At 44.5% G+C, this 25258-nt stretch overlaps 1 protein-coding gene across 1 annotated transcript in view; it reads left to right on the forward strand.

Moving 5' to 3' along the window:
- Positions 9349-25258, forward strand: part of SLC15A2 (solute carrier family 15 member 2) — a 44820-nt gene continuing 28910 nt past the window's right edge. The window contains exons 1-7 of the mRNA XM_021398895.1: positions 9349-9647; positions 12922-13009; positions 13626-13767; positions 15542-15634; positions 16688-16787; positions 20959-21049; positions 23150-23227. Coding sequence (XP_021254570.1) covers positions 9516-9647; positions 12922-13009; positions 13626-13767; positions 15542-15634; positions 16688-16787; positions 20959-21049; positions 23150-23227 — 724 coding nt within the window. The 5' untranslated portion in view covers positions 9349-9515. The remainder of the gene's footprint in view (positions 9648-12921; positions 13010-13625; positions 13768-15541; positions 15635-16687; positions 16788-20958; positions 21050-23149; positions 23228-25258) is intronic.

Consider the following 25258-nt stretch of genomic DNA (forward strand, 5'->3'; position numbering starts at 1 on the left):
AACTCTTTTACAAATATATTAACAGTAAGAGGAGGACCAAGGAGCATCTCCATTCTTTACCAGACGTGGCTGGGAATGTGGCCACTGAGGATAATGAGAAGGCTGAGATTCTCAATGCCTTCTTTACGTCTGTCTTTAAAAGTCAGATCAGTTATCCTCAGGGTACTCTACTCTCTGACCTGGAAGTCTTGGATGGAGAGTGTAATAAACCCCCCACAATTCAGGAGGAAACGGTCAGAGACCTACTACTCCACCTGGACTGCCACAAGTCCATGGGGCCGGATGAGATCCATCTGAGAGTGCTGGGGGAGCTGGCGGAGGAGATAGCCAAGCCGTTTTCCATCATCTATCAGCGTTCCTGGTCAACTGGAGAAGTCCCAGAAGACTGGAGACTTCCCAATGTGACTCCCATCTACAAGAAGGGTCATAAGGAGGATCCAGGGAACTACAGGCCTGTCAGCCTGACCTCAGTGCCAGGGAAGGTTATGGAGCAGATTGTCCTGAGGGAGATCACGCGGCATTTGCAGGACAACTGGGGGATCAGGCCCAGCCAGCATGGGTTTGTGAAGGGCAGGTCCTGCTTGACCAACCTCATCTCCTTCTGTGATCGAGTGACCTGCCTGGTGGATGAAGGAAAGGCTGTTGATGTGGTCTACCTAGACTTCAGCAAAGCCTTTGACACTGTCTCCCACAGTATTCTCCTGGAGAAACTGGCAGCCTGTGGCTTGGACAGGTACACCCTTTGCTGGGTAAGGAGCTGGCTGGAGGGCCGGGCCCAGAGAGTGGTGGTTAATGGAGTTAAATCCAGCTGGCGACTGGTCACGAGTGGTGTTCCCAGGGGTCGGTGCTGGGGCCTGTCCTCTTCAATATCTTTATTGATGACCTGGATGAGGGCATTGAGTGCACCCTCAGTAAGTTTGCAGATGACACCAAGCTGGCAGGAAGTGTCGATCTGCCTGGGGGTAAGAAGGCCCTACAGAGAGATTGGAACAGGATCACTGAGCTGAAGCCAGTGGGATGAGGTTCAACAAGACCAAATGTCGGGTCCTGCACTTTGGCCACAACAACCCTAGGCAACGCTACAGGCTTGGGGCAGAGTGGCTGGAAAGTTGTATGGAGGAAACGGACCTGGGGGTATTAGTCGATGCTCGGCTGAGCATGAGCCAACAGAGTGCCCAGGTGGCCAAGAAGGCCAATGGCATCCTGGCTTGTATCAGAAATAGCGTTGCCAGTAGGAGTAGGGAAGTCATCGTCCCTCTGTACTCAGCCCTAGTGAGGCCCCATCTCGAGTACTGTGTCCAGTTTTGGGCCCCTCACTGCAAGAAAGACATTGCAAGGCCCTGGAGCATGTTCAGAGGAGGGTGACGAAGCTGGTGAGAGGTCTGGAGCACAGGCCTGATGAGGAGCAGCTGAGGGAGCTGGGATTGTTCAGTCTGAAGAAGAAGAGGCTCAGGGGAGACCTTATCGCTCTCTATAACTACCTGAAGGGAGGTTGTAGTGAGCTGGGAGTAGGCCTCTTCTCTCTTGTTACTAGTGACAGGACAAGGGGGAATGGCTTCAAGTTGCGCCAGGGGAGATTTAGGCTGGACATTAGGAAATTCTACTTTTCTGAAAGAGTGGTCAGGCTCTGGAATGGGCTGCCCAGGGAGGTGGTTGAGTAACTATCCCTGCAGGTGTTCAAGAAGTGTTTAGATATAGTGTTGAGAGACATGGTTTAGTGAGGTTATTGGTGGTAGGTGGATGGTTGGACTGGATGATCTTGTAGGTCTTTTCCAACCTAGCTAATTCTATGATTCTATGATTAGGGGCATTAAGAAAGCCATTCAGAATTTAGCACTTACACCCTCACAAGTTGAACAGCATTGAGTAGGATGTTAGAAGGTGAGCTTGTGTTCCCTTTAATGCCTGTCTTGGTCCTTCTTTTCTTGATTTCCCCCCCCCTCCCCCAGACTTTACATACCTATGTGAGCAATAAAGCTAGGTATTGTTTTAATAAGGGACTGCCTCTAAGACACAAGCTGCATTCTTAAAATGCTTTTAATAGCTGGAGAGGGAGATGAAGGCCAAGAAAGAAGGAAAGAGAATACAAATGTCCCAGGTACTGGACGTGTGCCTGTGGGTCCACATTGCCTGGGGTACCTCAGTGCCCTTTTTCTCTGTCTTGAACCTACTGGAACCAGTGCTACCAGTCAGCTCGGAGTCAGAGCGCAGTGCCTTATCTCATAGTGTCAAATACAACTTGAAATCGTGAGGGGGAAATAGTTGGAAAGGTATTCAAGAGGTCACTTAGGCTCTCTCCTTACTGACAACTTGAATAGTTAAATTGTTACTGATTTTCTGTGTAATGTATATCTTTCCTTGGCACTTACTGTTAATTAGTGCTCTGTTCCAAAAGACCACAAGTCTTGTTCAGGAGCCAGCTTCCAATTTTTGCAGTGATTTTGTGTTGCTCCCATCCCTAAAGCCTAGAAATGAATTTGCATTTAAGGTTGTACTTTGTGCTGTGTTTTCTTCATTTCTGTGTTTTGCTTGAACATTCCCTCTAAGTGAAGAGAAATATCCTAATTTTTACATGCTATAACAGTCTCTTTAAAAGTCCTTTGGAAAGGAAAGCCCTTTCCTGATGTGTTTCCCCTCCCACCAATCTTGTAACAGAAGCCACAGGCATTGCCAAGTAAGGCTTTTTACTATTCTCTTTCTATCTTTTCATCTCTATTTCATTATATGGCCTGTAGTACTCATTCTTCCTTTCTGCTTGTTTTTCACAGTGATTGCCCAGAGTCTAATATTGCTGTCTTTGCCATGCTGTACTTTGTACATCTACTCATAATTTGACTAACGCTCCCTAGATTTTGGCCACACATCACACACTCTGGATTTAAATCCTTTTTACCATCTATATTTACTCTTACATATCTTGTGTGAAAAGCCTGCTCTTTGGTAACCACAATTAAACTTTTGCTTCAATTCCTCTCACTTACATTTTGACATTATCTTTTCATGAGTTCACTGTGCTGTCATTCCTTTTGTTTCATCCCTCATTGCTCTGTCAAATAACTCCTTACCTTCAGGAGTTTATTTCTTCTTTCTTTTTGGAATTTGGTCTGCAGTCAGCTTAGGCCACTCACTGTTGCACATACAAGCAGCTACTGCTGCATGTGTAATGTTCAGTTGTGTCTCAGTGTTTCCTCATGCCTCTTTCTAGTCCTCTCCTCTTGTCCAGTTCCCCAGGGTCAGCATTAGTTCGGCTGATAGCAGAGTTTGTTAGGAACTGCATATCTGTTCATAGCCTTGACTGTATTTTGTATATTGAGGAGATGGTGAGAGATGTGGGGCCATGGAGCAGTTGGGAATAGGATTTTACTGCAGTGAAATGGAGAAAAAGGATGCAGGTGGCTTCAGGGCCATGCCATATAGCTATAAGAACTCCACTTTATTGCTGAACTTAGAGAAATGGCTGACGGTGACGTTCTTTACAGAATCACAGAGTCACAGAATTGTAGGGGTTGGAAGGGACCTCTAGAGATCATCGAGTCCAACCCCCAAAGCATGCTCCCTCGACCAGGTTGCACAGGCAGACGTCCATGCGGGTCTTGAATGTCTCCAGAGAAGGAGACTCCACAACCTCCCTGGGCAGCCTGTTCCAGTGCTCCATCACCTTCACTGTGAAGAAGTTCTTATGCACGTTTGTGCAGAATTTCCTATGCTTCAGTTTGTGGCCGTTTCCCCTTGTCCTATTGGCATGCACCGCTGAAAAGAGTCTGGCCTCGTCCCTTTGCCTCCCACACCTCAGATATCTATAGACATTGATCAGATCCCCTCTGAGTCTTCTTTTCTCAAGGCTGAACAGAACCAAGTCGCTCAGCCTTTCCTCATAAGAGAGGTGCTCCAGACCCTTTATCATCTTTGTGGCCCTTCGCTGGATTCTCTCCAGGAGATCCCTGTCTTTTTTGTACTGGGGAGCCCAGTACTAGACACAATACTCCAGGTGAGGCCTGACCAGGGCAGAGTAGGGGGGACGGTCACCTCCCTTGACCTGCTGGCCACACTATTTTTAATGCACCCTAGGATGCTGTTGGCCTTCTTGGCCACCAAGGCACACTACTGGCTCATGGTCAACCTGTCATTCACCAGGACCCCCGGGTCTCTCTCTGCAGAGCTCCTCTCCAGCAAGTCATCCCCCAACCTGTACTGGTGCATGTGGTTATTCCTCCCTAGGTGCATGATTCTGCACTTCCTCTGTTAAACCTCACATTGTTCCTCTCTGCCCAACTCTCTAGCCTGTCCAGGTCTCACTGAATGGCAGCACAGCCTTCTGGCATGTCAGCCATTCCTCCCAGCTTGGTATCATCAGCAAACTTGCTAACGGTGGACACTATCCCCTCATCAAGGTCATTGATGAAGATGTTGAACAAGACCGGACCCAGCACCAATCCCTGAAGAACACCGCTAAATACAGACCTACTTTACCTGTAGAATATATCCAGGGCTTTCCTCTGAAAGGAAAATGCCTTAGAGCCTCTCTGAAAGGAAGTAGCAGCAGTTCAGAGGATGTCATGGGGAGCAAAGCAGAAACGAGTAAGCAACAGACACAAGCCAGAAAAGAACTGGGTCCTCCTTCAGTCATCTCATGGCTCTAAGATGAAAAAGGAGCTGGGAGAGCAGCACATCCACGTTATGTCTGCATTCCTGTGTGATACGTGAGGAACCAGAATGTGAAGCCAGTATCTCAAAAGGTTATGAAACCTCGTGTCTTCTCACAGTCTTAACTGCTAACAGATGTGCATAGTTAAGGCCAGCTCTGTAGCTGGTGTACAGCCTCACAAGTCTGTCTGGTTCTATTGCCAGCTATAGGTCCTGTCTCGTCACAGGTCCAGACCCTGTTCTTGCCTAGTAGAAGTTATTTTATTGAAAGATGTGTAATTGCAGCACAACAAGATTGCTTGTGATCATCCACAAAGGATGCCATGCAGCCTGTTAGAGGCTGTAGTCAAGGACAAAGGTGGATTCCCAGTGACATTTTGGAGGTGAACAGAAGTGGCTTCAGTTTGGCTTCAAGATCAAAAATAATTGAAAGTTTAACTATTTTATTGGTGACCAAAGGACTGCTGCTGTAAAGTGAAACATTAACAGGGTGAGAGAGAGCCAACAGAGAGACTGCTCAACAAGGTCTGTCTTCAAGCACAGCATAGCTGTGTTCGTCTGATGCACCTGAAGCAGAAGGAATGGCAGAGGACAGCGTGGTGCAAACTGCGAAGGAAGCCCAAGCTGGTGAGAGAATTTCTTAAAATTCCTTTTGCTAAACTGAAGGCAAAAGGCACGAGGAGGGATGAGAAGTTTCCCTGACTGGGACAGGCTGACTAGTGACCAGATAACAGGCACTTTAAGACAGGTTAGGTACTTGATATTGTTAGAGTTGTTGATTGACATACCATTACAAGTTTGAATCTACAAGGGCTAGTGAGTAGAATAAGGATGCTGGACTGAAGACTTCTGGCATCTTCTTCTGGTTGATCAAGTGATACATTTGTATTTTTAAATTTCTTTGAACTTTGAGGAGTCTGCAGGTGACTGGGAACCAGTCTTGGTCTATCTAAATCAGTTATGCTATGCTCTTTGCTATAATGGAAGAATTGGAGAAAGGAAGCCAGAAGTGGCCTGGAGAGGTTATCTTATTCATCCAAAGACAGACCATGGGCTGAAGTGTTGCTAGCACACTTGTAACAACTTCTCAGGAAAAGAAAGAGGAGAGAAACAAACATATGGTAAAAATACTACAAAAGTATGACCAGCATGTGTGAAATCAAAATAAGACTCATTAGAAAGAGACCAGTGTGGCTGAGCTGAAAATCAAGAAGGAATTGTATCACAAGATGAATGAAGATATAAATGAGCAGATCAGTTGAGTCTAAACAGATTAATGTGTACAGTACTGCAGCATAAAGCAGTGAGAATCTAAGAATTGTAAATGCAAAAGGAAAATGCAAATGGTCCTCCTGTGGATTTGGGGATCTGAAAAATGTGAATGATGAAATGAAAGTCATAAAATAATGTATTCATGGGAACTTATGTCTATGCAAGGCATCTGGTAGCTGAGTATTACATTTAAGCATGGATCATCTTACAGATTGTCCACTTGCAGGAAAGACAACTCAGAAAAAAAGGAAATCTTGCAGAAAGCAGTTCTTGCTTTCATGCTTACCAGTTGGAGTTGTTTATAACAGATTTTTTTAATAGAAATTCAGGAGAGCAAACATCAGAAGGGCATCTCATCCATCTGCCTGCTGTGGGACAGGACCTGACATATTGAGCCAGTCCCTAATATGTTCTTAAATATCAGACACCAGGGATTGCCTAAACTCTGCAGCCTCAGCCACACGACCTCTCTGCCAGCGCTCCCATGTCTTTGCAAAAGGGAAATTTGGCTAAAAGAGGCCTCAAATCTTCTTTGCTGAAGTCAGTTATTTTTCTCATCTTATTGACGATGAAAGTGGAGAATAGTTGATTTCTGTGCCTTTTTTTCTTGGGGTAGCACTTCGTAGTCTTTCCTGAATTTCATCTTATTTGTTCCAGATCCACAGGATGGTTTCTCTCACGAAGCAGTTTTGAATTCATACCCTATTCTCCATCCTGGTTATGGACACAAGTGCAAGCAGCCTGCTGGCTGTGCTGGTGTTCTCTTTGCTCATGGAGCAGTGGAGAACCTGCATGTTTTCTACCCTCCCAGTCTGTTGGAAAAGTATTGTGAACTACCCTGATAGAGATTTCCCACTGCTTGCTGGATGGATATTTTATATGAAGCCTCACCTGCCTTTTTAAAGACAATGGTGAAGCTTGTCCTACCTCTGTCCCTCACAAGGAAGGTGGTTCAAAAACCACATCCACAACTTGAAAGTGAAATTGATCAGGCTGTAATGGTTTGAGCACAACTGAGGCATCCAAATATTGTACATTGTGGCATTTTTTTTTTCTTTTAGTGAAGACACACAAAAAGAACACAACTTTTCTGGCTTCTCTCAATCAGCCTTTGTTTGCTCGTTTTCTATTTTCAATAAGACTTTCATTTTCCTTCCTCTTTCTCCAATATTTACAGCATTTCTAACACCTTTTCTTATTGCCTTTTGTGTCCCCTGCTAGCTATAATTCATTTTGTGCCTTAGCTTTTCAGCCTCTATTGCTCCATACTCAATCTGTTTGTTTATACTCATCTTCAGAAGTGTCACCTTATTTCCATTTGTGGTACAATTCCTTCCCAATTCTCATCCCAGCCACACAGGTCTCCTATCAAGTTTTATTCAACTTGTAGCTGAGTTGCTTGCAGATATATTCTCCTTAACTCATTCTCACTGTTTGCTGTGACTCACCTTTTATTACCAGACATTTTTATTCTTTTTCCCCTTTTCTGTCTGAGAAAACCTTCCAGAAGATAATGGCCTAAGCATCTCTGCACTGTATTTGACAGGTAGCATGTTAATTCCACTGACTGATACATTTTTTTCATGCTTGTACTAGAAAAATCATTTAGCTGATGTAAAGCACAGGGCTATGTACACTCAAGGGAAGCATAGCTGCAGGATGCTAAAGATAATATTAAGAAATCACATTGCATCAGCATGGGAGCCCTGCACGAGGGATGCTGAAACCTCTCCTGTCTTGCTTTTGTGTAATCCTTTAATAAACTTTGCTGTGTTTGCCCTGCTTTAGGAGGATTTTTTTCACTCAGAGGGTGGTGACGTACTGGAACAGGTTGCCCAAGGAGGTTGTGGATGCCCCGTCCCTGGAGGCATTCAAGGTCAGGCTGGATGTGGCTCTGGGCAGCCTGGTCTAGTGGTTGGCAGCCCTGCACTCAGCAGGGGGTTGAAACTAGATGATCTTTGAGGTCCTTTTCAACCCAGGCCATTCTATGATTCTATAACCTGTGCATGGCAGAACACAGCAGGCTCCTACTGGGGCTTGGCTGGAGATGATTTCGCAAGTAAGAGAGACCAACAGCTGGCTTGGAAATACTCCGGCTGCCTTCAACACAGGGTTAGATTAGCAGGACTCAAGAGTATATGCTGCCCTACTGTACAGGAGGCAGGACCAACTTGCGCAAGGTCTGTTCCTTGCGTCACCCTTAGCTTTGAGTATGCTTTTGAGACACTCTTGCCTGTGAAATGGACTTAACAAAGATGTTCTCCATGTCCTGTTAGCAAGAACTGAAGCCAAACTAAGGATCTGTGGTGTGGGCAGATGCCTCTATCCTGGTTTATCAACTGCAAACCTGGCTCCATTATACCAAGCACTAGCAGCAACTTGGTGCTGGAACTAGGGATGAGTTTATGGAGGCTCTTGTACCACCTGCAGATCCTAGGTATGATGTGTGCTTTTTCTGGTAAGAAAAGGGAGGAATATTTGGGAAAATGCTTTGAAAATTTGCCTTTTAAAGAAGCCAAATGGAAGGGAAAGAAAAAACCCTGCACTGCACCAGGAATGCCAAAGAGCTGCAGCCCCCGAGAATGGTTTATGGGAAGGCTATAAATTTTGCTCTAATTGCAGCCAGCACCAGGGAATACTGATAAGGAGCTCCCTAGATTCCCATGGAAAGGGCAAATGAGGAGGGGCACCAGGGTGCCTGCTGGGAACCAGTGGCTCCCAGCCCAGCATAGAAAGCATTTGCCACGTAGAGATCCCAGATGTGGCCTTTTGGATATAAGGGGGGATGACAGTGCAGAGAGGCTGTGGGTGTTCTGTTCCTGAAGGTGTCTAAGACCAGCTTGGATGGGGCCCTGGGCAATCTGATCAAGTACCAGATCTGGAGGCTGGTGGCCTTGCCTGAGGTAGGGAGGTTGGAACTTGATGATCCTTGGGGTCCCTTCCAGCCCAAGCCATTCTGTGATAGGGGATTTGGGGCTGCTTCTGGGTGCTATCTGTGCCCTCAGGATTAAACTGCCTCATAGGAAAAGGCAAGGATGTTCCAGGGAGTTGGTGTGGAAATGTATTCTGGTCCTGGGACAGCAAAGAAATGACTTAACACAGTGCAGGCACCCATGACATCCAGTGTCCGAGGGTTCGGTGTGATGGGTGTTCTGGTGGCTATGACTTGGGATGACATGTGGTTTTTCAGTGGAATGAGAACCCTGCAGAGTAAACCTGACATTACTGCAGCGGAGGAGAGATTGATGCTTTGCTCCCAAATCAGCAGACTCTAGAGGTCTCTGGGACCCTGGATTTTTATTCAGCTCACATCTGTGCAGCATACAGGGCTGTGCTGGGATGATGCATGTATGATAGCTGGGAGCATGCCAAGCAAACAGGAGGTCCTTGCCACACAGCGCTCACAGCCCCAACCTGCAAAAGGTTTAGGCTGTGCTCCCCAGCTCTTCCTGAGTCTGCTGTTGTCTTTCCTCATGGCATCGCCCTCCCCTTTCTGCCCTGGCCGCAGAAATGTGCTCAATTAGGGTTAACTCAAACTGAATCAAACTTCATGCCTGAGGTTGGAAATCTTCCCAGTCAACTCACCACGGCCACAGAGCATGGTGGGAGACGAGGCGAGAGGGGAGATGAACACTTTTCAGAGAAATGAATCCAAGGAAAGTTTGTTCACTTTTATTTCTGCAGGAGATGATCCCCCCAAAGGAGATTTCCCTGTTCAGAAAAAATCTCCGGTGAGTGTTACAGCTGATTTCTTTTTCTTTGCTTTCTGCTTAGCTTGCTCTAAATGTTGCAGGATCTCTCTGTTCTTTCCTCTTTTGTGCTGTGGCTAGAGACAAACACCCTTTCTTGCAGAGGGTTGAAATAAGCATTAACAACTGTAGGCAAAAATCCCTCCACTAACCTGATTAAGTTAAGAAAGGGCAGCTTAAAGTGAAAAAATGAACTGTTTGCATCCTCGGGAAAAAAAGAGTAAGAGTTTTCATTGCTGCCTTTTCCCTGAACGCTTCCTTCCTTGTGGGAAAGGACTTCCTTCTGTGGAGTGCAAGGGGCTGTCATGCATGGGTAGGAGGGAGCTGGGCTGTGCATTTGCTTCCTTTGATGAGACCATCGGGAAGGGTCCCCAGGTGCTGCTTTGCAGAAGGAAGGATGGGGACTGAGAACAGGCCACTGACGTGCATGCCAGAGCTTCAGCTTTACATCTTTGGCTGTAAGTTAAACCAGATTCAGTGTTTTCTTACCTTGCAGCTCTCACGTTTGTGTAGGTTTTCAGGCTAGATCCAGCTGAGGGCTTGACACTAAAATACTGTACACTATATTGGCTTTGGTGAGAAAGGGGCTTGTTTTGCACCTGCTTTGATTTGGAGGACAGTGTGGTAATAATTGCTCTTGCAGCCAGTTATGTCATTAGCAAGCCAAATATTTAGCTCACTGTTTTAAGTAAGAACTGTGCAGACATTAACTATTGGATATTCAGAGCTCCTGTGAAACATTAATCTTAGTCCTATTTTGCAGCTAATCAGCAAGAGGGAGAAGTGAAAGCAAACATCTCTGCCACTGGCACTTTAAATGACCTCTTTTTTCTTTTTTTTTTTTCCTTGAGACACAGACTATCAACTTCCACAGTATTTCTAAGAGCTCCATAATCCTGCACATCCCAGGCTTACAGTGGTTAGTTAAGCACAGCAGTGTAGCTGTGTGCTCGTGAATCCAGGCTTAGCCTCTTTGCTTTTGCTGGGGCTTTCTGCTGAGCAAGGTCCTCCTCTGCAAAAGTGAGCATACCGCAGCTGGTTCTTCCCATGGATGAAAGCTGCCCGCTTTTGGATGTCCAGGCAGGCCCCATGCAGGTCAGTGATACAGCAGAGAGAGCACCTGAGGGTTTCTGTGTGCGCCGATGTTGTCTCATGGCGTACAGGCCGGATGAAAGTGTCCCTGCTCGTAAGTCCCTTGCTCTGCATTTGTAAGCAGTTACTTAAGGTGCTGGCTCAGGCACTAGGGCAGGTTTAGCTGTAAAGTCCCTCCTCCTGCTCTCCTTTCCCTGCTTGACCTCACTCATCTGCTGGAGGTGCCCGTCCCACAGCAGGAGTAGCTGAGCTGGGCCACTGCCAAGGTTTCTGTCACTCCAGGTCGCAGCGTGGCACGTGGTACCTCCCACTGATGCAGCTAGATCCTTCAGGGCTTGTGCACTGAGCAGTGAGTTCAGGCAGCAGTGTTCCCAACACCTGCATGCCTTGGCTTTGTAGACTCCCAGTCTGCATCAAATGTTGTTAAATATCGTGAGTACCGATAGCACGGTCTGGGAAAGAGAGGAAGAAAAATATCCCTGTTATGTCATTTTATTCCTAAGTTCAAAAAATGCCACCAAGTAACCAGAGGAAACATTATTTCCTTCCTGTGACTTTTCCTCTATATTAGTAAGAACGTGTTAGAGAAGAGCATTGTGTGCTTGTGTGGTTGCAGCTTATACATGCTGCCATTTTTCAGGCTGGTCTAAAAGCAGGAGCCCTCAGTGCAGTTTCCAAGGGAGCCTGCTCTGTCTTGGAAGCCATATGCTGAGCATGACAGCTTCAGCATAAACTATAAATGAAACGGACAATTACATATTTATTCAAGTAAACCAAAGAGTCTAAGGGTTTCTTAATAACAAGGCATTCCATAAATAGTGAGAGGAAAATATTTCAAAAATCACAAAAATATCACAGATACTGGGTTAAGTAATGGAAAGTGGTTTAGTCACAGTGTTGTTATTTTTTTTTTTGTTTTTATTTTGTTTAGCAGACAGTTTCTTCTCTTCTGTGGTCTTTGTGTAATCTTGAGCAAGACAGCATGATTAGCTAGAGTCATCTAACCTAGATGGCATTGCTTTGGGAGTCTGAATAAGCTCAAGTCTCGTGGTGGAATAAACCTCAATAAACACATCTATCTTCTTATCTGTATTTGCATTTGAGACTCTGGGAAGTAATACAGGAATTCATTATTTCTGACATGAGGTACAGAAATGCATACGAAGAGTTCATCTCACTCCACTGGCCCATACCACGGCTGTTTAAAACCTCGAATGTAAATGCGGATGACAATCTTACACCTCCGTCCCTCACCCCGTGCATGGCCAGCCCATCTCTCCCACTAATTGCAGGAGCTGTGAGATCCTGCTGTCCCTGGTGGGAGGCACTGGAGATAAGCAGCTTCCAGCAGCTCCCACCTGCTTAGCTGGGACCACCGTGGCTAGCAGAGGGACGGGATCCTGCACAAGGTCATGCTAAGACCTGGCTGTTCAGATGCTTTGCACTTCGCTTGGAAACTGCTGATTTTAGCTGGAGTGAAGTTGGAGTCAATAAAAAAATGTAGCCAGGCTCAGGCAGGTTTGAGAAGCGCATAGCTCTTTTGTTTGATTTTTGTTTAATAAATTGAATTATCCGTGGCTCTGTCGGCATTCTTAGAATATGAAATAGCTGCCGTGGCTGACGCTCTGCTGCAGTGAATGCAATGACGCAGTTTGGTGCAACTGAGGTGCAGAGATTGAGGGCAGTTGTCACAGGGGAAGGAGCAGCTTCAAGTGGAAGTGGAGGGCTGCTCTCTAGGTGCTGGGAAGGGCAGCAGTTTCAGGGGAGAGCAGTAGCTCTGCATGAAATGTAGATAAAAATGCATCTGAAGGTGTTTTTTGCATCTCAGTGGGATGTTATGTTGCAGCAGAGAGGCAGTAGGATCTTTCCAAAGGTGTTTCTAGAGCTGCAGGTGTGGCAGGTGTTGGCTGCTGGCAGTGCCAGAGTCCCCACGCCATTCCTTACTGGATCCATGCCTGCCAGGCAAATTCATTGGGAACCCTAACCAAAAGAAGATGGATGTGCGGTCTCCTCACTCCTTTGAGTCCAACCTGCAGGCTAGCCAGGCAGCAGTGAGCACCCGGGTTTCAGACTGGACTCCTCTCTGCTGCCCAGGCGCTGTGTGGATGTGTTGCTGGGGTGAAAGCTGTCACTAAGCTGATATGTTCTGCTTGGTTTCCTGTAGAAACTCTGTGGCTCCAACTACCCCCTGAGCATCGCCTTCATTGTAGTGAACGAGTTCTGCGAGCGCTTCTCCTACTATGGCATGAGAGGTATGTGGCCCATGGGAAGAGACTTTCCCATTCTTGGGTTTCTGTATACGATGGCCTGGTGTTCCAGAGTTCTGCTGTATGTGGTTTCATTTGTCTTTCAAAGTAGGTTTGTATTTTGGGATACAGGCATGAACAGTGTGCCCTAATGTTGAAGCTAGACTTGCTTTAAACTGAAAAAGAGACTAGAGACCTCTAATGTCACTTCCAGTCTAAATTTTTACATCATTCTCAGTCTCAAACCTGGTTTTCCAGTGTGTGATGTCTTTCAGTTGTGTGCGCTCACTGTGCCTGAGAATTGAATCATACAGGCCCCTAATTTGCAAATAGAAAATATGCATAAACAGAACTACAGGTTAGGGTGTGATAAGCTAGAAAATGTGTTTTCCAGCTAAACATAAATGTTTATGAGCAAGGAAAGCCTGATATTCACATACCTCATTTGAGCTTCTCCTTGTCAGGGATTATGAGGAATAGATCTGAAAGCTCAGATCTTTCCGGAACAGTGCTCATAGCTGGTACGCAAATCACTGTTTTTCTTGCCACTGTGATGTAGCTTCCTGCTTACCCACAGAGATGCACATCAATTGTCTGATGTGGTTTGCTTGCTTCCTTTCAGCTGTCCTGACGCTGTATTTCATAAGCTTCTTCCACTGGGATGAGAATCTCTCCACTGCTGTGTACCATGCCTTTTCTGCTCTCTGTTATTTCACACCTGTCATTGGAGCCATCATGGCAGACTCGTGGCTGGGGAAATACAAGTAAGTAGACATTTCTCTAGTTCAGACGGGATCCATCTATGCTGTACAGCCTGCACGAGGTCCAGTGCTGCCTGCGCTCCTGGTTTTGAGATAGCTCAGGATGCAGCAAAGACACACTTGTGAAGGTCAGCTTCTCTGTTAATAGATGAACAACTGATGTGATTGCTCATGCTGTTACAAGCTCCTCTTTCATCCAATGACCAATAGGCAGTGCAATTCAAATGAATAAATTAAGTCACAGAGCACAATGTTTCTCCGTTCTCCTTCCCCACACACCTTGAGGAAACTAAGGTGTAGAGTGGTTAACCCTCAGCTTGCCAAGTTCTGTTGCTGGGACAGATTCAAAGATGGTAAGGAAGCAGTATCATCCTCTGGATCTAGCAGTTTCAGATGAAATATCACTAACTGTGCTCACTTACTTATGCTTTCTCAGCAAAGGGAATGTGTGAACACGCCCATTTTTACCCATTTTTATCCCAGAATATCTTGGGTTCAGTCAGATCATCTCCATTAGTACATAACCAGCTAAACTCTCCCTGAGAAAATTAGGGAGTCCTCCCCTAGGCTGATAATTTGCAGGGCAGGGCCACCATCTGTCCCAGAGTGGTGGTGAGCAGCTGTACACAGGACATTCTTTCCTTGGCACTGTCTGCTCACTGCCTGAGGAGTCTTGCTGTCAGTGATGAAGTGCAGCTGAACCCTTCCCTATAGGTCTAAGCACATCTGGCAGTGTGAGTATCTACGTGGAAAAAGAAGGCTGCAATATGCCTTTCTAGCAAAAAGCTCTTAAAGAGATATCAGTATTCCTTTTTTCTTTGTGTTTATTTTAGTCATTCTCTTGTCCTTTTGAATGAAAAAACCTATACACATGCAAAAAAAAGAAAGTTTTTTTTTTAACTTCTTTATTTGAGGTTGCCTGGGAATGATCATTGCTATTTGAGGATATCTAACTTGCAGCATGATGTTGTATGAAAATATACCATTATGCAAACTTTTGTGTATTAGGCAAGAGATTTTTCCTGGAATAATCCCCTAGTCTTTATAAATGGTGGCTTTTGCTGCAATAGCTAAACTGATACTAAGGATAGGATAACAGATTAGAGGAGCTCACAGGGCTTCTTTTAGTGTCTCTTTCCTAACAAATCCTTCCCTTCTCTCTGTGAGTGTTTTGTCTGCATATAAACACACAGATGTGTTAATCTTGAAGACGATGAAGCAATGTAACACACTCAAAAGCATGACCCTCCTGGTCAGATTTCCTACTCACGCTCACCAAGATGTGGGAAGCAGATAGATGAGCTCAGTCCTCCAGAGGTGCTTGAGATTCAATTCAGTCTTGTAACAGGAAAACCACACTCCTAATTTGGATGTAGTAATCAGGTGGGTTGAAAGCGAGCAGCAGTCCCTACAGATTCCTTCCTGCACAGTTAAGTGCATGCTACAAACTGCCAATTATTAGTAGTCTGGAAACTGAGTTGGACCTGAAGAGTACTCATCTATTTGCAGTGTGGAATGTTTAGCTTATTCTGCCCAGCAGTCTCCCCAGAGAAAGTCTATGCTTCCCTAATCTCAACCCATTTGCCTGTCTCCTTTTTCCAGTGTGCTAAATGTTGACGTCAAAGTTATGGCTGTCTGCAGTACTGGGGACATGGACAAAACTGTTCCATGTGCATCTGCCAAATAGACCTTCCATATCAGGAAGCACAGCCACGCTCTGTTTTCAGATGGTACATCACCCAGCACCTTCAGTCACCGCTGTTTGCTTTGCTTGCAGGACAATCATCTACCTCTCCATTGTGTATGTGGTCGGCCATCTGATAAAGTCAGTCGGTGCAATTCCATCCCTAGGCAACCAGGCAGTTCATGTGTAAGTAGCTGATGAAGCTGTAATGCTTTTGTAGGTTGCAATGGTAGGTGGTTTACCCAGGACTGTCACTTGTTTCACCTCCATCAGGCCAGTAGTTTGGAGGGAAAGTCTAGAGTGTGAATGCACCAGGAGAAGCTTGGAACCATCACCAAGACTGAGCCCTTTGACACAGGGGCTTCTGATCATGCTTCTCTGCTACATTATGCTACTGGAGTTTGGCCTCCTCCGTCCAACTGCTTGCACCAGCTCCCTTCTACCTCGTTTTCTCATTGCCATAGCTATGTGGCTCAGCAAGATCCCCTTGTGTTCACGGGAACACAAAATCCAAAATACACATTTTCTGATGTGTGACAGAGGAATGGTCTGTGTTACTTGCAGGGCGCTACCCTTCTTGCCCTCCAGATTCTGAACTGATAGGAATGGCAGAGTAGTTTTCCAGCCGGCATCTCTGAAACCACCATGATGTTTTTACCTAGGTGGTCCTGGAGCTAAAAATATGTGCATGCAGGCAGCGGTACATCTGGTTTATGGAATAGCTTTCTCTTGTCCCAGATCTGGCCTGTTCTGACACTCCTGTTCCACACAAAAATAATCAATAATCTGTTGGACCAACAGTGGAATTTTGAGGAGCGCTGGGAGGTGGAAAGCACCCAAGAGCCCAATTCAAACAGAATTTCTTCACTTACCCAGACTGGAAGTCTTATATCCAAAAGCTTTTTTTGTTTTGTTTTAATTTTCCTTTTCTCAATTGATTTCTGCAGCCTTTCGTTCTCAGATGAGAGAAAAATAGTCCCTTGGATCTTTGATGTCTGGTGTACCCACTGGGCCTCAGAACAGCAAGAAACTGACAAACACTGTTTGTTTAATTGACTGGTGCTGAATGCAGAAATGAGGATATATATATATATATATATTTGCAGCTAGATGGCTCATTGTCACTGCCAATGTGCAAGAGACAGTGATACTGGAGGAATTATGTTTGGGTGACACTAAAATGTTCTCCTAAGCAGTGGAAGGGTTCTGCAATGGTGTTGTTTTTGTTCTTGCATGAAGGGTCCTGTCTATGGTTGGTCTGTTTTTGATCGCCCTTGGAACGGGAGGTATCAAGCCCTGTGTCTCTGCATTTGGTGGGGACCAGTTTGAAGAAGAACATGTAAGATTTCTTTTCTTTTCTAAACTCTTCAGTGTCTGGGTATTTTATGAGGGTTTCCATGTTATTAGATTCTGTTGTACTAGAGCCTGTTTGCTAGGAAATTATGTAGGAATGATTTGCTAGGAGAAGATGTGAGGTAAGATGGTTTGCACGAGGCCTGAAAGAATCAGGATGCTTCAGAAAAGGAAAATGACAACAGAACATTATTGATATCAGGAAGGATAGGTTAAAATTGCATCAAATAATCAAAATATTAATTGGTCATTGGAGGAGTTGGAAGATCCTGTATAGTATAGCATAGAAAGATAAGCCATTTCTGAACCAGCTTAACAAGTGTGATTATTACACACTGCAACACAATACAGCAAACAAAATGGAAAACTGTATCACGAGCCTCTCTGCTTAGGGATTTTCCCTCAAAACAGGGACCAGTCTGTTGCTGAGAAGGAACTGTAGAAAACTCTTGCCTTTTGAAGGTAGTTCAAGTACCAATGTGGTCAGAATGTTTTCTAGATATTCCAGAAAAGAAAGTTCTAAAGAGCTGGGGAAATGTTTCTTTTTCGTTCTGTACTGCATCCTGTGAATTGCAAGCCAATTTTTTCATGTCCTCATTCTCCATCACAAGGACTTAGCGCTGGCCTTCATGTTGTGTAATGCACCAATCTCAAATTCCCATTATGCAAACTAGTAGCTAAGTCAGGGATAAGGTAGAACCTGAAAAGTGAAATGGGTCAGAATGTACTACTTTCAGCAATTGCTGTATAGCTGGATCATAAGTCATAGAAGGCCACTGCTACAAAGAAGAAAATATGTGGATTTGTGATGAGCAGACTTAAATCCAAAAAGGATAATTTAGGATTGAGTGTAAGAAAAAGATATCCAGAAATATACCCACTGAAAAAGACTGGGACCTTTGGAAGATGCAAATCCCCATCAGTGGAGGTGTTGAATAGGGACATTCAACTAATGGTCTGTCAGGAAAGGCATCGATGGAGCTGGATAAGGGATGGCCACTTGGCCTTGGTCAAGGAATCTCTGTAGGGCAGTTTGGTGTTTGCCTTTTGCAATGTGCCAACATGTAGTTAGCATTTAATGAATAAATAAAACAGACTAAAATATTTTTGAAATGTGGAGAAGGCTTGGTCTTTCTGTGCATCAACTATATGATACTAAAGTGGTGAATCTTATGAGTGAATACTTATGACTGAATTATGTTTCATGGCCACTCTTTCAAAGCAGATCCTTCTGCAGGTGTGTGCATCCTGTGCTGCCAGTCAGACCTGGTGCTTTAGAGGATGCTGCAGAAGGGGGAGCTGCAATCAGAGGTGGTCACCATCCTTCCCAGTCACCACAACTCTGGCTGGCAGCAGGCTGGCAGTGCTGCACACACGCTCTGGGGGTGTGCTGTGTGTACCAGCATGTGGGCATCTCAGGTCACAGTGCAAATAGTTCCCTCAAAAGAATTGTAACAGGTGCTACAGCAGCATTTTCAGAAGTGCTATTTCTATGAATATTAATGACTAATAATGTTTATCCAGCATCTTTCAATTACCACCTAATTACAGGATGATAATATGTACCACTTATCTTCAGAGTGTTTTATAGACTTCAGCTAATGAATCTCAGCATCCCGGTCAGGCACATAATATTATTATCCCAAACTTACCATCACAACTCAGTTACAGAGAAAAACCTGAACTGCTGTGGTTGTGTGGGCCTATGCCTATTCTCCAGCAGTCAGACTACACCTCTCCAACAAATTTATCAAATGCTAAGGCTCAGGCATTCCCTTGTGCTGCCTTCAAGGGAAACTAATTTAGAAAAAGAAAACTGTAAAAAGCCTTCTGATAAGGACAATATGTTCTGCTCTATTCATTCTTTTCAGAATAGAAAGTTTGTATTTTACCATTTTGAAATGACTTTTCCTTTCAGAAGTAAAAAAAAAAAAAAAAAGTTTTACGTATGTGATAGGAAATTTAAGTCTTCAAAACTGGAATGAGAAGTTTTGATTTTGTAAGGGATGAAAGATTTAGAGCCAACCAGCACTTTTTTTTTTCCTCCTCTGGAGTGTTGTTTGGGAAGACTTCCTGTTTTTTTCATCTTCCACTCCAGCTAGAGTGAAATAAGATTTAAAAATTCCAAATGAGATGAAGAACTTGATTTCCCCCTCAATTTTCAAGACACCAATAAACTTCAGCTGAAACCTTAAGGGCACAGGTTTAGTTGTTCCATCTGGAAACTAGGGATGTGGTGGTCTGCATGTAAAGTGAATAAAGAGATTGCTGCTGTGGTTTCCACATGGAGATGAAGCTAAGTTTTGAGGCACAGGCACACCATTGGTCTGGTTTTCTTTAGAGTACTTTGTAAATTCTTGGCTCTGCCACATTCAGAACAGTAGTACTACAAACAGTGACGGAGACTGATTCAGCAGGAGGTCAGATAGAGAAAGTAGATTTATCTTCAGATTTCCAAGTACCCTTGTCTATGGAATTAACAGTCCAGGCTAAAAATGCCTGAACAAAATGATATTTACAATATGTTACATGAATGCATAGGCTGCTGTGCATATTAATTAAGGACCAAAGCTGCTTTCAAACACTGTGGCGTGGTTTTTAAGGTACTAAATAGCTTTCTCTTTGTTTCTTTATTTTGCTGTTGCCAAGGAGATCGGGATTATCACATACAGTACCTTGTCTCTAATTAGTTAATCCAAATCATGTTATTAGTGTACGTCTGCTCCAAAGATTAAGAAAGGAAGGAGGGAATTCTTTTTTTTTTCCAATCAGTGTAAATTACAAGCTGTTGGTCATTATTTTTCCACTCAGTTCTGCCTCTCTGACTGTTTTTTTTTCCATCGGTGGAATCTATAAATCTGTATAATAAGGAAGTTTTAGTACACCTTGGGATCCCAGGCTTGATTCCTTAACAGTTTCCCTCTCTTATGCATCTGCAGTTCTTCACATTTTATCCTGTTTTTCAGCCTTGTGAATATTGTTGTCTCAGGGAGCAGAAGGGAGCAAGATGCGTTAGAATGAGAGAACAAAACCATGCCTCTGGGGAGCTTCCTCACACAGATGAGTTAAAGCTTCACATTTAAACCATGCTCAGGTCTTAAAGATGTGGCTCGAGGTGCCCTAAGGAGTTCGCTTCCAGGCACTGAGCCATGTCCCAAGAAATTTGCCCGCTGCCATTGTAGGACCTGGTGACAGCTGGGAGTGAAGCCTAGGTACTGATGAGATATCTTGGCTGCCTGGGCTTGGGCTGCCTTTAAATTCTGGCTTCACCAACTCAGATGTCCCACAGCTGGTGGTACAAATGAGCACGCTGTAGGCCAGGTAGCCTTCTTTCTCTGCTCTGCCAGCCCAGGCACAGGGAGGAAGTTTAGCATTGTTTGTGCACATGTCTGTGAGTATCTCCAATGCACGCAAGGAGGGACTGCATTTGACTGAATGCCTTCACATATTACTTTTGTGAAAAGCACCAAAACCTGCATTAAGTTCTTGATTCCTTCCAAACTAGGAATTATGTAGGAGGCAGGGAGATCAGTGAGAATCCTTTAGCTGTATGAACTCTAATGTGTTACAACATCAGTTGAATTCTGAGCACTGTCTCTTAGGGTTCATCCCATCAGGCTCTTGAAAATGCTCCCACAGATTTAATTTCCCCTATTAGTCTGAGGTTGGGAGGCCTCAGCTTGATAATCTGTTGCCTGATGGATCCTTTTCATTTGCTGCCACTCTCTCATTCGTGCTGTCCTTATCAACTCAAAATATGCAGGTTTCTTTTTCTGTTTTTGTATGGAAGGAGAGGAGGGGAGAAAAGAGCTCGGACATGGGAATACATGATGATCTTGTTGAGCCATGCCAAACTGTACTGAAGTAGGTGACAAAGGATCTGAATAAGTAGATGCTCTCCCCCTTCCAATCTCGCAACACGCTCAAAGCAGTGGCTTTTCCTCTGAAATGCCAAAAAGCCCCACAGTGCATCTCAACGTGAGTTGATTTGTGTGAGCATTTACCATCACCTGAAGGCAAGCTTGTTTGCTTAATATTTTATGCACTTTGTGTCAACATTTACCCAGTCTTCCTAACAAGAGAATTGATAGCGCTCAATTTGCAAGCCCAATGCTGCATGTTAGCCGTGACATTGATATTGTCTTCTCTTGTTTTAGACCTCGGAGAGAAGCAAGTTTTTTTCCGTCTTCTATTTATCCATTAATGCTGGAAGTTTGATCTCTACGTTTGTAACACCTGTATTAAGAGGTCAGTGTTGATTTAGAATAAAACAATAAATTAGCTGCCCTCTGACTACTCCGCTGTGCGTTGTTAGGCTCTTTTGACAACTGAATGGCAGAAATTATATTATCTCTGGATTGGTCAGTGTATTGCATTTATGCCTTGTTAATCCTGCCATAGCAGCGTAACAGATTTATGGTGCTAGCAGCAGGCAAGTCACAAAAACTGTATTCCCGGTTGTATTTCAATGCCAGCCCAAACTGTAGAATTAAAATACAGGAGGTGGAAAGATCTGAATTGTCATCTAATTCTTGTCTTGTCCAGTGAAGTATTGATCCCCACCTTGCCTCCAGGTAACCCGTGGATGGGAATTGATCTCTGGTGTCCTGGGCAGGCATCAGGACTGAGTAGTTTAGCAGGGCTGGATTTGGAGCCCTACGTTTTCCTCCCACAGAGCACTGCTGACTGTGGGAGGACTCTGTCCTGGCACCCAGGCATGTCCGTGTGGGTCTGCTTGGAAGACTGCAGCCCTGAGCAATTACACTTGAAAACAAAGCACAGGCCTCTGCCCCACTTAAGACCTACTTTACATTCTACCCCTGCTGCACTTCCTTCATTGTATCACAGCGCCTGGAAACCAGGGGACTGGCATGCTGTAAAGACAGACACAGATGCAGAGGGAGGGCAGCAGACCACAGGCAGAGGGGATGGGGGCAGGACAAGGTAACCTTCACACTCACTAGTGATTTTTTCACTCTCTCCTGCACCCTTCAGGAAGCGTTCTTTATTTGCAGTAGCCATTTCACCAGGCTATTCATTTCACAAAGCTGTGGGTAGTTGTGCTTATCTTATATTTCACCAAAATGTTCAGGCGAACACTTTCCCTGCCCAGGTCAGCTTTATCTTGGGAAGGGGTTTTCCTCAGCACCATCACTGCACAGATGAAAATCTGATTCCCTTGGAACATCAAAACCTGTGTCAACACAACGTAATGATGAACTAGCTGCAACATGGAAATGAGATGGAGAGGATGGGGAAGGAGTAAAATTTCTGCCAAGTGTGAAAGCTTTCCTTGGAAAAGCAAGAAATGCCATCCGTAGGCATTTGGCAGAAGTGTGGAATAGATGTTTTTAGGAGGAGAAGTCCAGTTCTCTTTGTATGTTAGCAGTTCAGTGTGTCCATAATGTCTTGCTGCCAGCTTTGTTGGATTTCAGCTAATTTATGAAAATAAGCAGATAAATGCTATGCACCATGTGCAGTTATGCAATTGATCATGATTGCCCAGACACAGCAAACAGGGACAACAGAAGGTTTCATGAGCTGGTTTCCTGTTAACTCTGTTGTTTATTTTAGTCAAACTTATTTGTTGTTTTTTTTTTCTGTGCAAGAGCGCAGTAATTTGTAGCCACTGGCATGCAGACACAGACTTCACTGCTGGTTTGCTGTTTGCAACTGGCCTTCTGAACTCCTGTGGTGCGAGCTAGGCTGAGAGGCACGGGGTTTCAGTGAACTGTACCTTGCATCAGTCAAAGCCATGTCCTGACAAACCTGGCTTCTTGGTGGGCAAGACCTGGCTACCTCTGGTGGGATTGGGAAGTTGGAGAGAAAGGGAATTGGAAATGCAACTAGGTGTTAAGTCTAATCCTGTGCTCCCACTTATTTAGGAGTAGGGGTTTTTGCTCCCGCCTTGCCCACTGTAGATCACTATGAAATCAGATTTGAGGTTTTAGCTCAATAACGTATGCAGCTGGCACAGATAATGTGGAAACACAGTACTGATTGTTTAGATCTGTGCAAACATACAATGATATGAGGTTACTTTAAATGTTTCTTTTTCTTTTCAAATTACAGATCTTATCACCGCTTTTTACCTATTTGTCTCCCTTCTACTATTCTCATCAATATCCCATTATCAGCTTCTATTGCTGGCAGACACTAGACCAGGTTCCAAATTGTCCTCATCAAGGGAGGACAACTGTTTCAAGGAAATTCAATTCATAGTGTCAAGCACCAGCAAAGAAGATTTAAAGCCAAACCAAGTGACTGATTTAAGGGAAGCAAATCAAAGACCCAGGTAACATAAGGCTGATTATAATGAGATGCTTTTCTTTCTGAATTCTTTTTTAGGGGATGTGAAATGTTTTGGAGAAGATTGCTATGCACTGGCTTTTGGTGTCCCAGCAGCACTGATGGTGTTGGCGCTTGGTGAGTGAAAACCATGATGATTCTAGTAGTAGTTACTATTTTTGAGTCCATATGTGGATGAGAAAATGCGCAAGTTCACCAGCAGTGGATGAACACTGCGATGGAAAGCTCAGGAGTTCAAACTCATCCAAATCTTCCACGGTTCAGAACAGCAAGAAAGAACACTTTGTTTCACTTAGTGATGGGCAGACTGTGGTCACCCTGCAATCCTGTATCGTGCACTGGTGAGAAGATGGTTGTTCTGTATAACAAAGGAAGACATCAGAGTAATTCTCCTGATGTGCTATAGCCTTGTCTGTGAGCAGGTTAGGCCTCTGAGCTGCCATCTGAGCAGTCCTCCAAGGCTCCAACTTACAGAAGAGAAGCTTAGTGTGCCACTTCTAACCTTTCCACAGTTTTTTTGTAGCTTGAGACCATCCTTAATGGCTCAGACTTTTGCTTCAGAATGTTTGCTAGACAGAAATCTCAGAAGAGGAAGCTGAATGAGATGCCACTTTATTCAGAGCTGTCTCAGTTTGCTTGGCTGAAGTTATTCCCACAATTACAGTGACAGCCTGTTATTATGTAGCAATAATAAGCCCTCATTGCCCAAAAATCAGGAGTGGGCTGCAATCATCCTGCTTCCTAAAGCTTGCATCTTAGGCCTGTTAATGTACTGTCAAGACAACTTCTTCAACCCCTATCAAATACCCAGCAATTTCTGCATTCCTACAGTTACTCCTCAGTAGCCAATATAGAGGACACTCCATTAGCTTTAGTTTCACAGTTGCAGGGGAGCAGTCCCCTTATTATACTGCATTTGAGAGCTTTTAACACAGCATGGGTTGACTTCTCATTCAACACGTTAGCTTAATTGAGAGACCGTGCAATTGTATGAATAGCATCTGTGATTTGGAAAGTTCGTCCCCCTGAGAATGTGCAAGTTGCTTTTCCCTGTCAAACTTCCTTCTAGGGAAGGATCAGGGCGCTGAGGAAATGTCATCAGGTCACAGCCTAAGTTACAGCAATTATTTTCAAAAAAAGTGCGTGGTCACAGGCCTGAGAAGCTTCTGTTTTCCCACGTGGTCCGTTCTTATCAGTTTAGTGTAGCATAGGCTCCTCTGTGCAGCACTGTGCGATGAATGTTTCTAACAGGATAGCTGTAGTTGCCCAGGGAAAAATGGACATGTAAATATAGCAGTTCCAGCGAGGCCATCAGTTGTAATGCGTTTTTAGCTAGAGTCCTGCTGCCAGATTCCACAGCCTGCCCAGCAAAGCAACTCTGTGTACTTTTGTAAAATATTAGAATGCTCTTGGATGTGATACATTTAACTACGTGGGCAGCATGCAGAACTGAAGAACATAAACTTCCAGCCCTGACTGATCCCCTTCCCATGGTGCTGGAAAGCAAGGACAAGTTTAGAGGCAGAATGGACATCTTATAGAGCAAGATTTTCTGAGCTGCTTCAATATCTGAAATATAGGAGAGGACTGACATTATTTTTAAACACCAAACTTAATGCAGGAACCTCAGTTCCCACTGGAGTCAATGGCATCGCCAGGAGGCATTTTCAGCAAACTTAATGAATCACCTTTAGGAGGCACCAACAACTCCACATGGAGATGCTGAAAATGAAGTAGTGCTGGTAACCCCTCCATGGCTTCAGACAAGTCTCTTTGATTGGGATTCACCTAAACTGACTTCAGACACCTCTCTGACAGTTCTGCAAGTCAGAAGTGGATGTGAAGGATCTTCATAGTCCTAAAAAAGATATGATGAATCTCCAGTTGGAGAAAAAGACCTACTTTTCTCCACTGGTTGCTTTGTAATATGGATTTCATGCTCAGCTTTTATTGTGCTTCTCCCTGCTAACACTTTTGGAATTGCAATGTGGTCAAAGGCTCTCAAGGAACAGGACAAATGATCTGCAGTTGGGTAGCTCCAGCTCTGACAGCATTTTGAAGCATTGCTCATCTATTTTCTGTGTTTTGAGGGAGAAAGCAATACCTTAAATTGCACATCCCTTCTTGGAAACCATAAGTGGAGGTAAT

Source organism: Numida meleagris, chromosome 5, assembly GCF_002078875.1.
Source record: "Numida meleagris isolate 19003 breed g44 Domestic line chromosome 5, NumMel1.0, whole genome shotgun sequence".
In the NCBI taxonomy this organism is placed as follows: Eukaryota; Metazoa; Chordata; class Aves; order Galliformes; family Numididae; genus Numida; species Numida meleagris.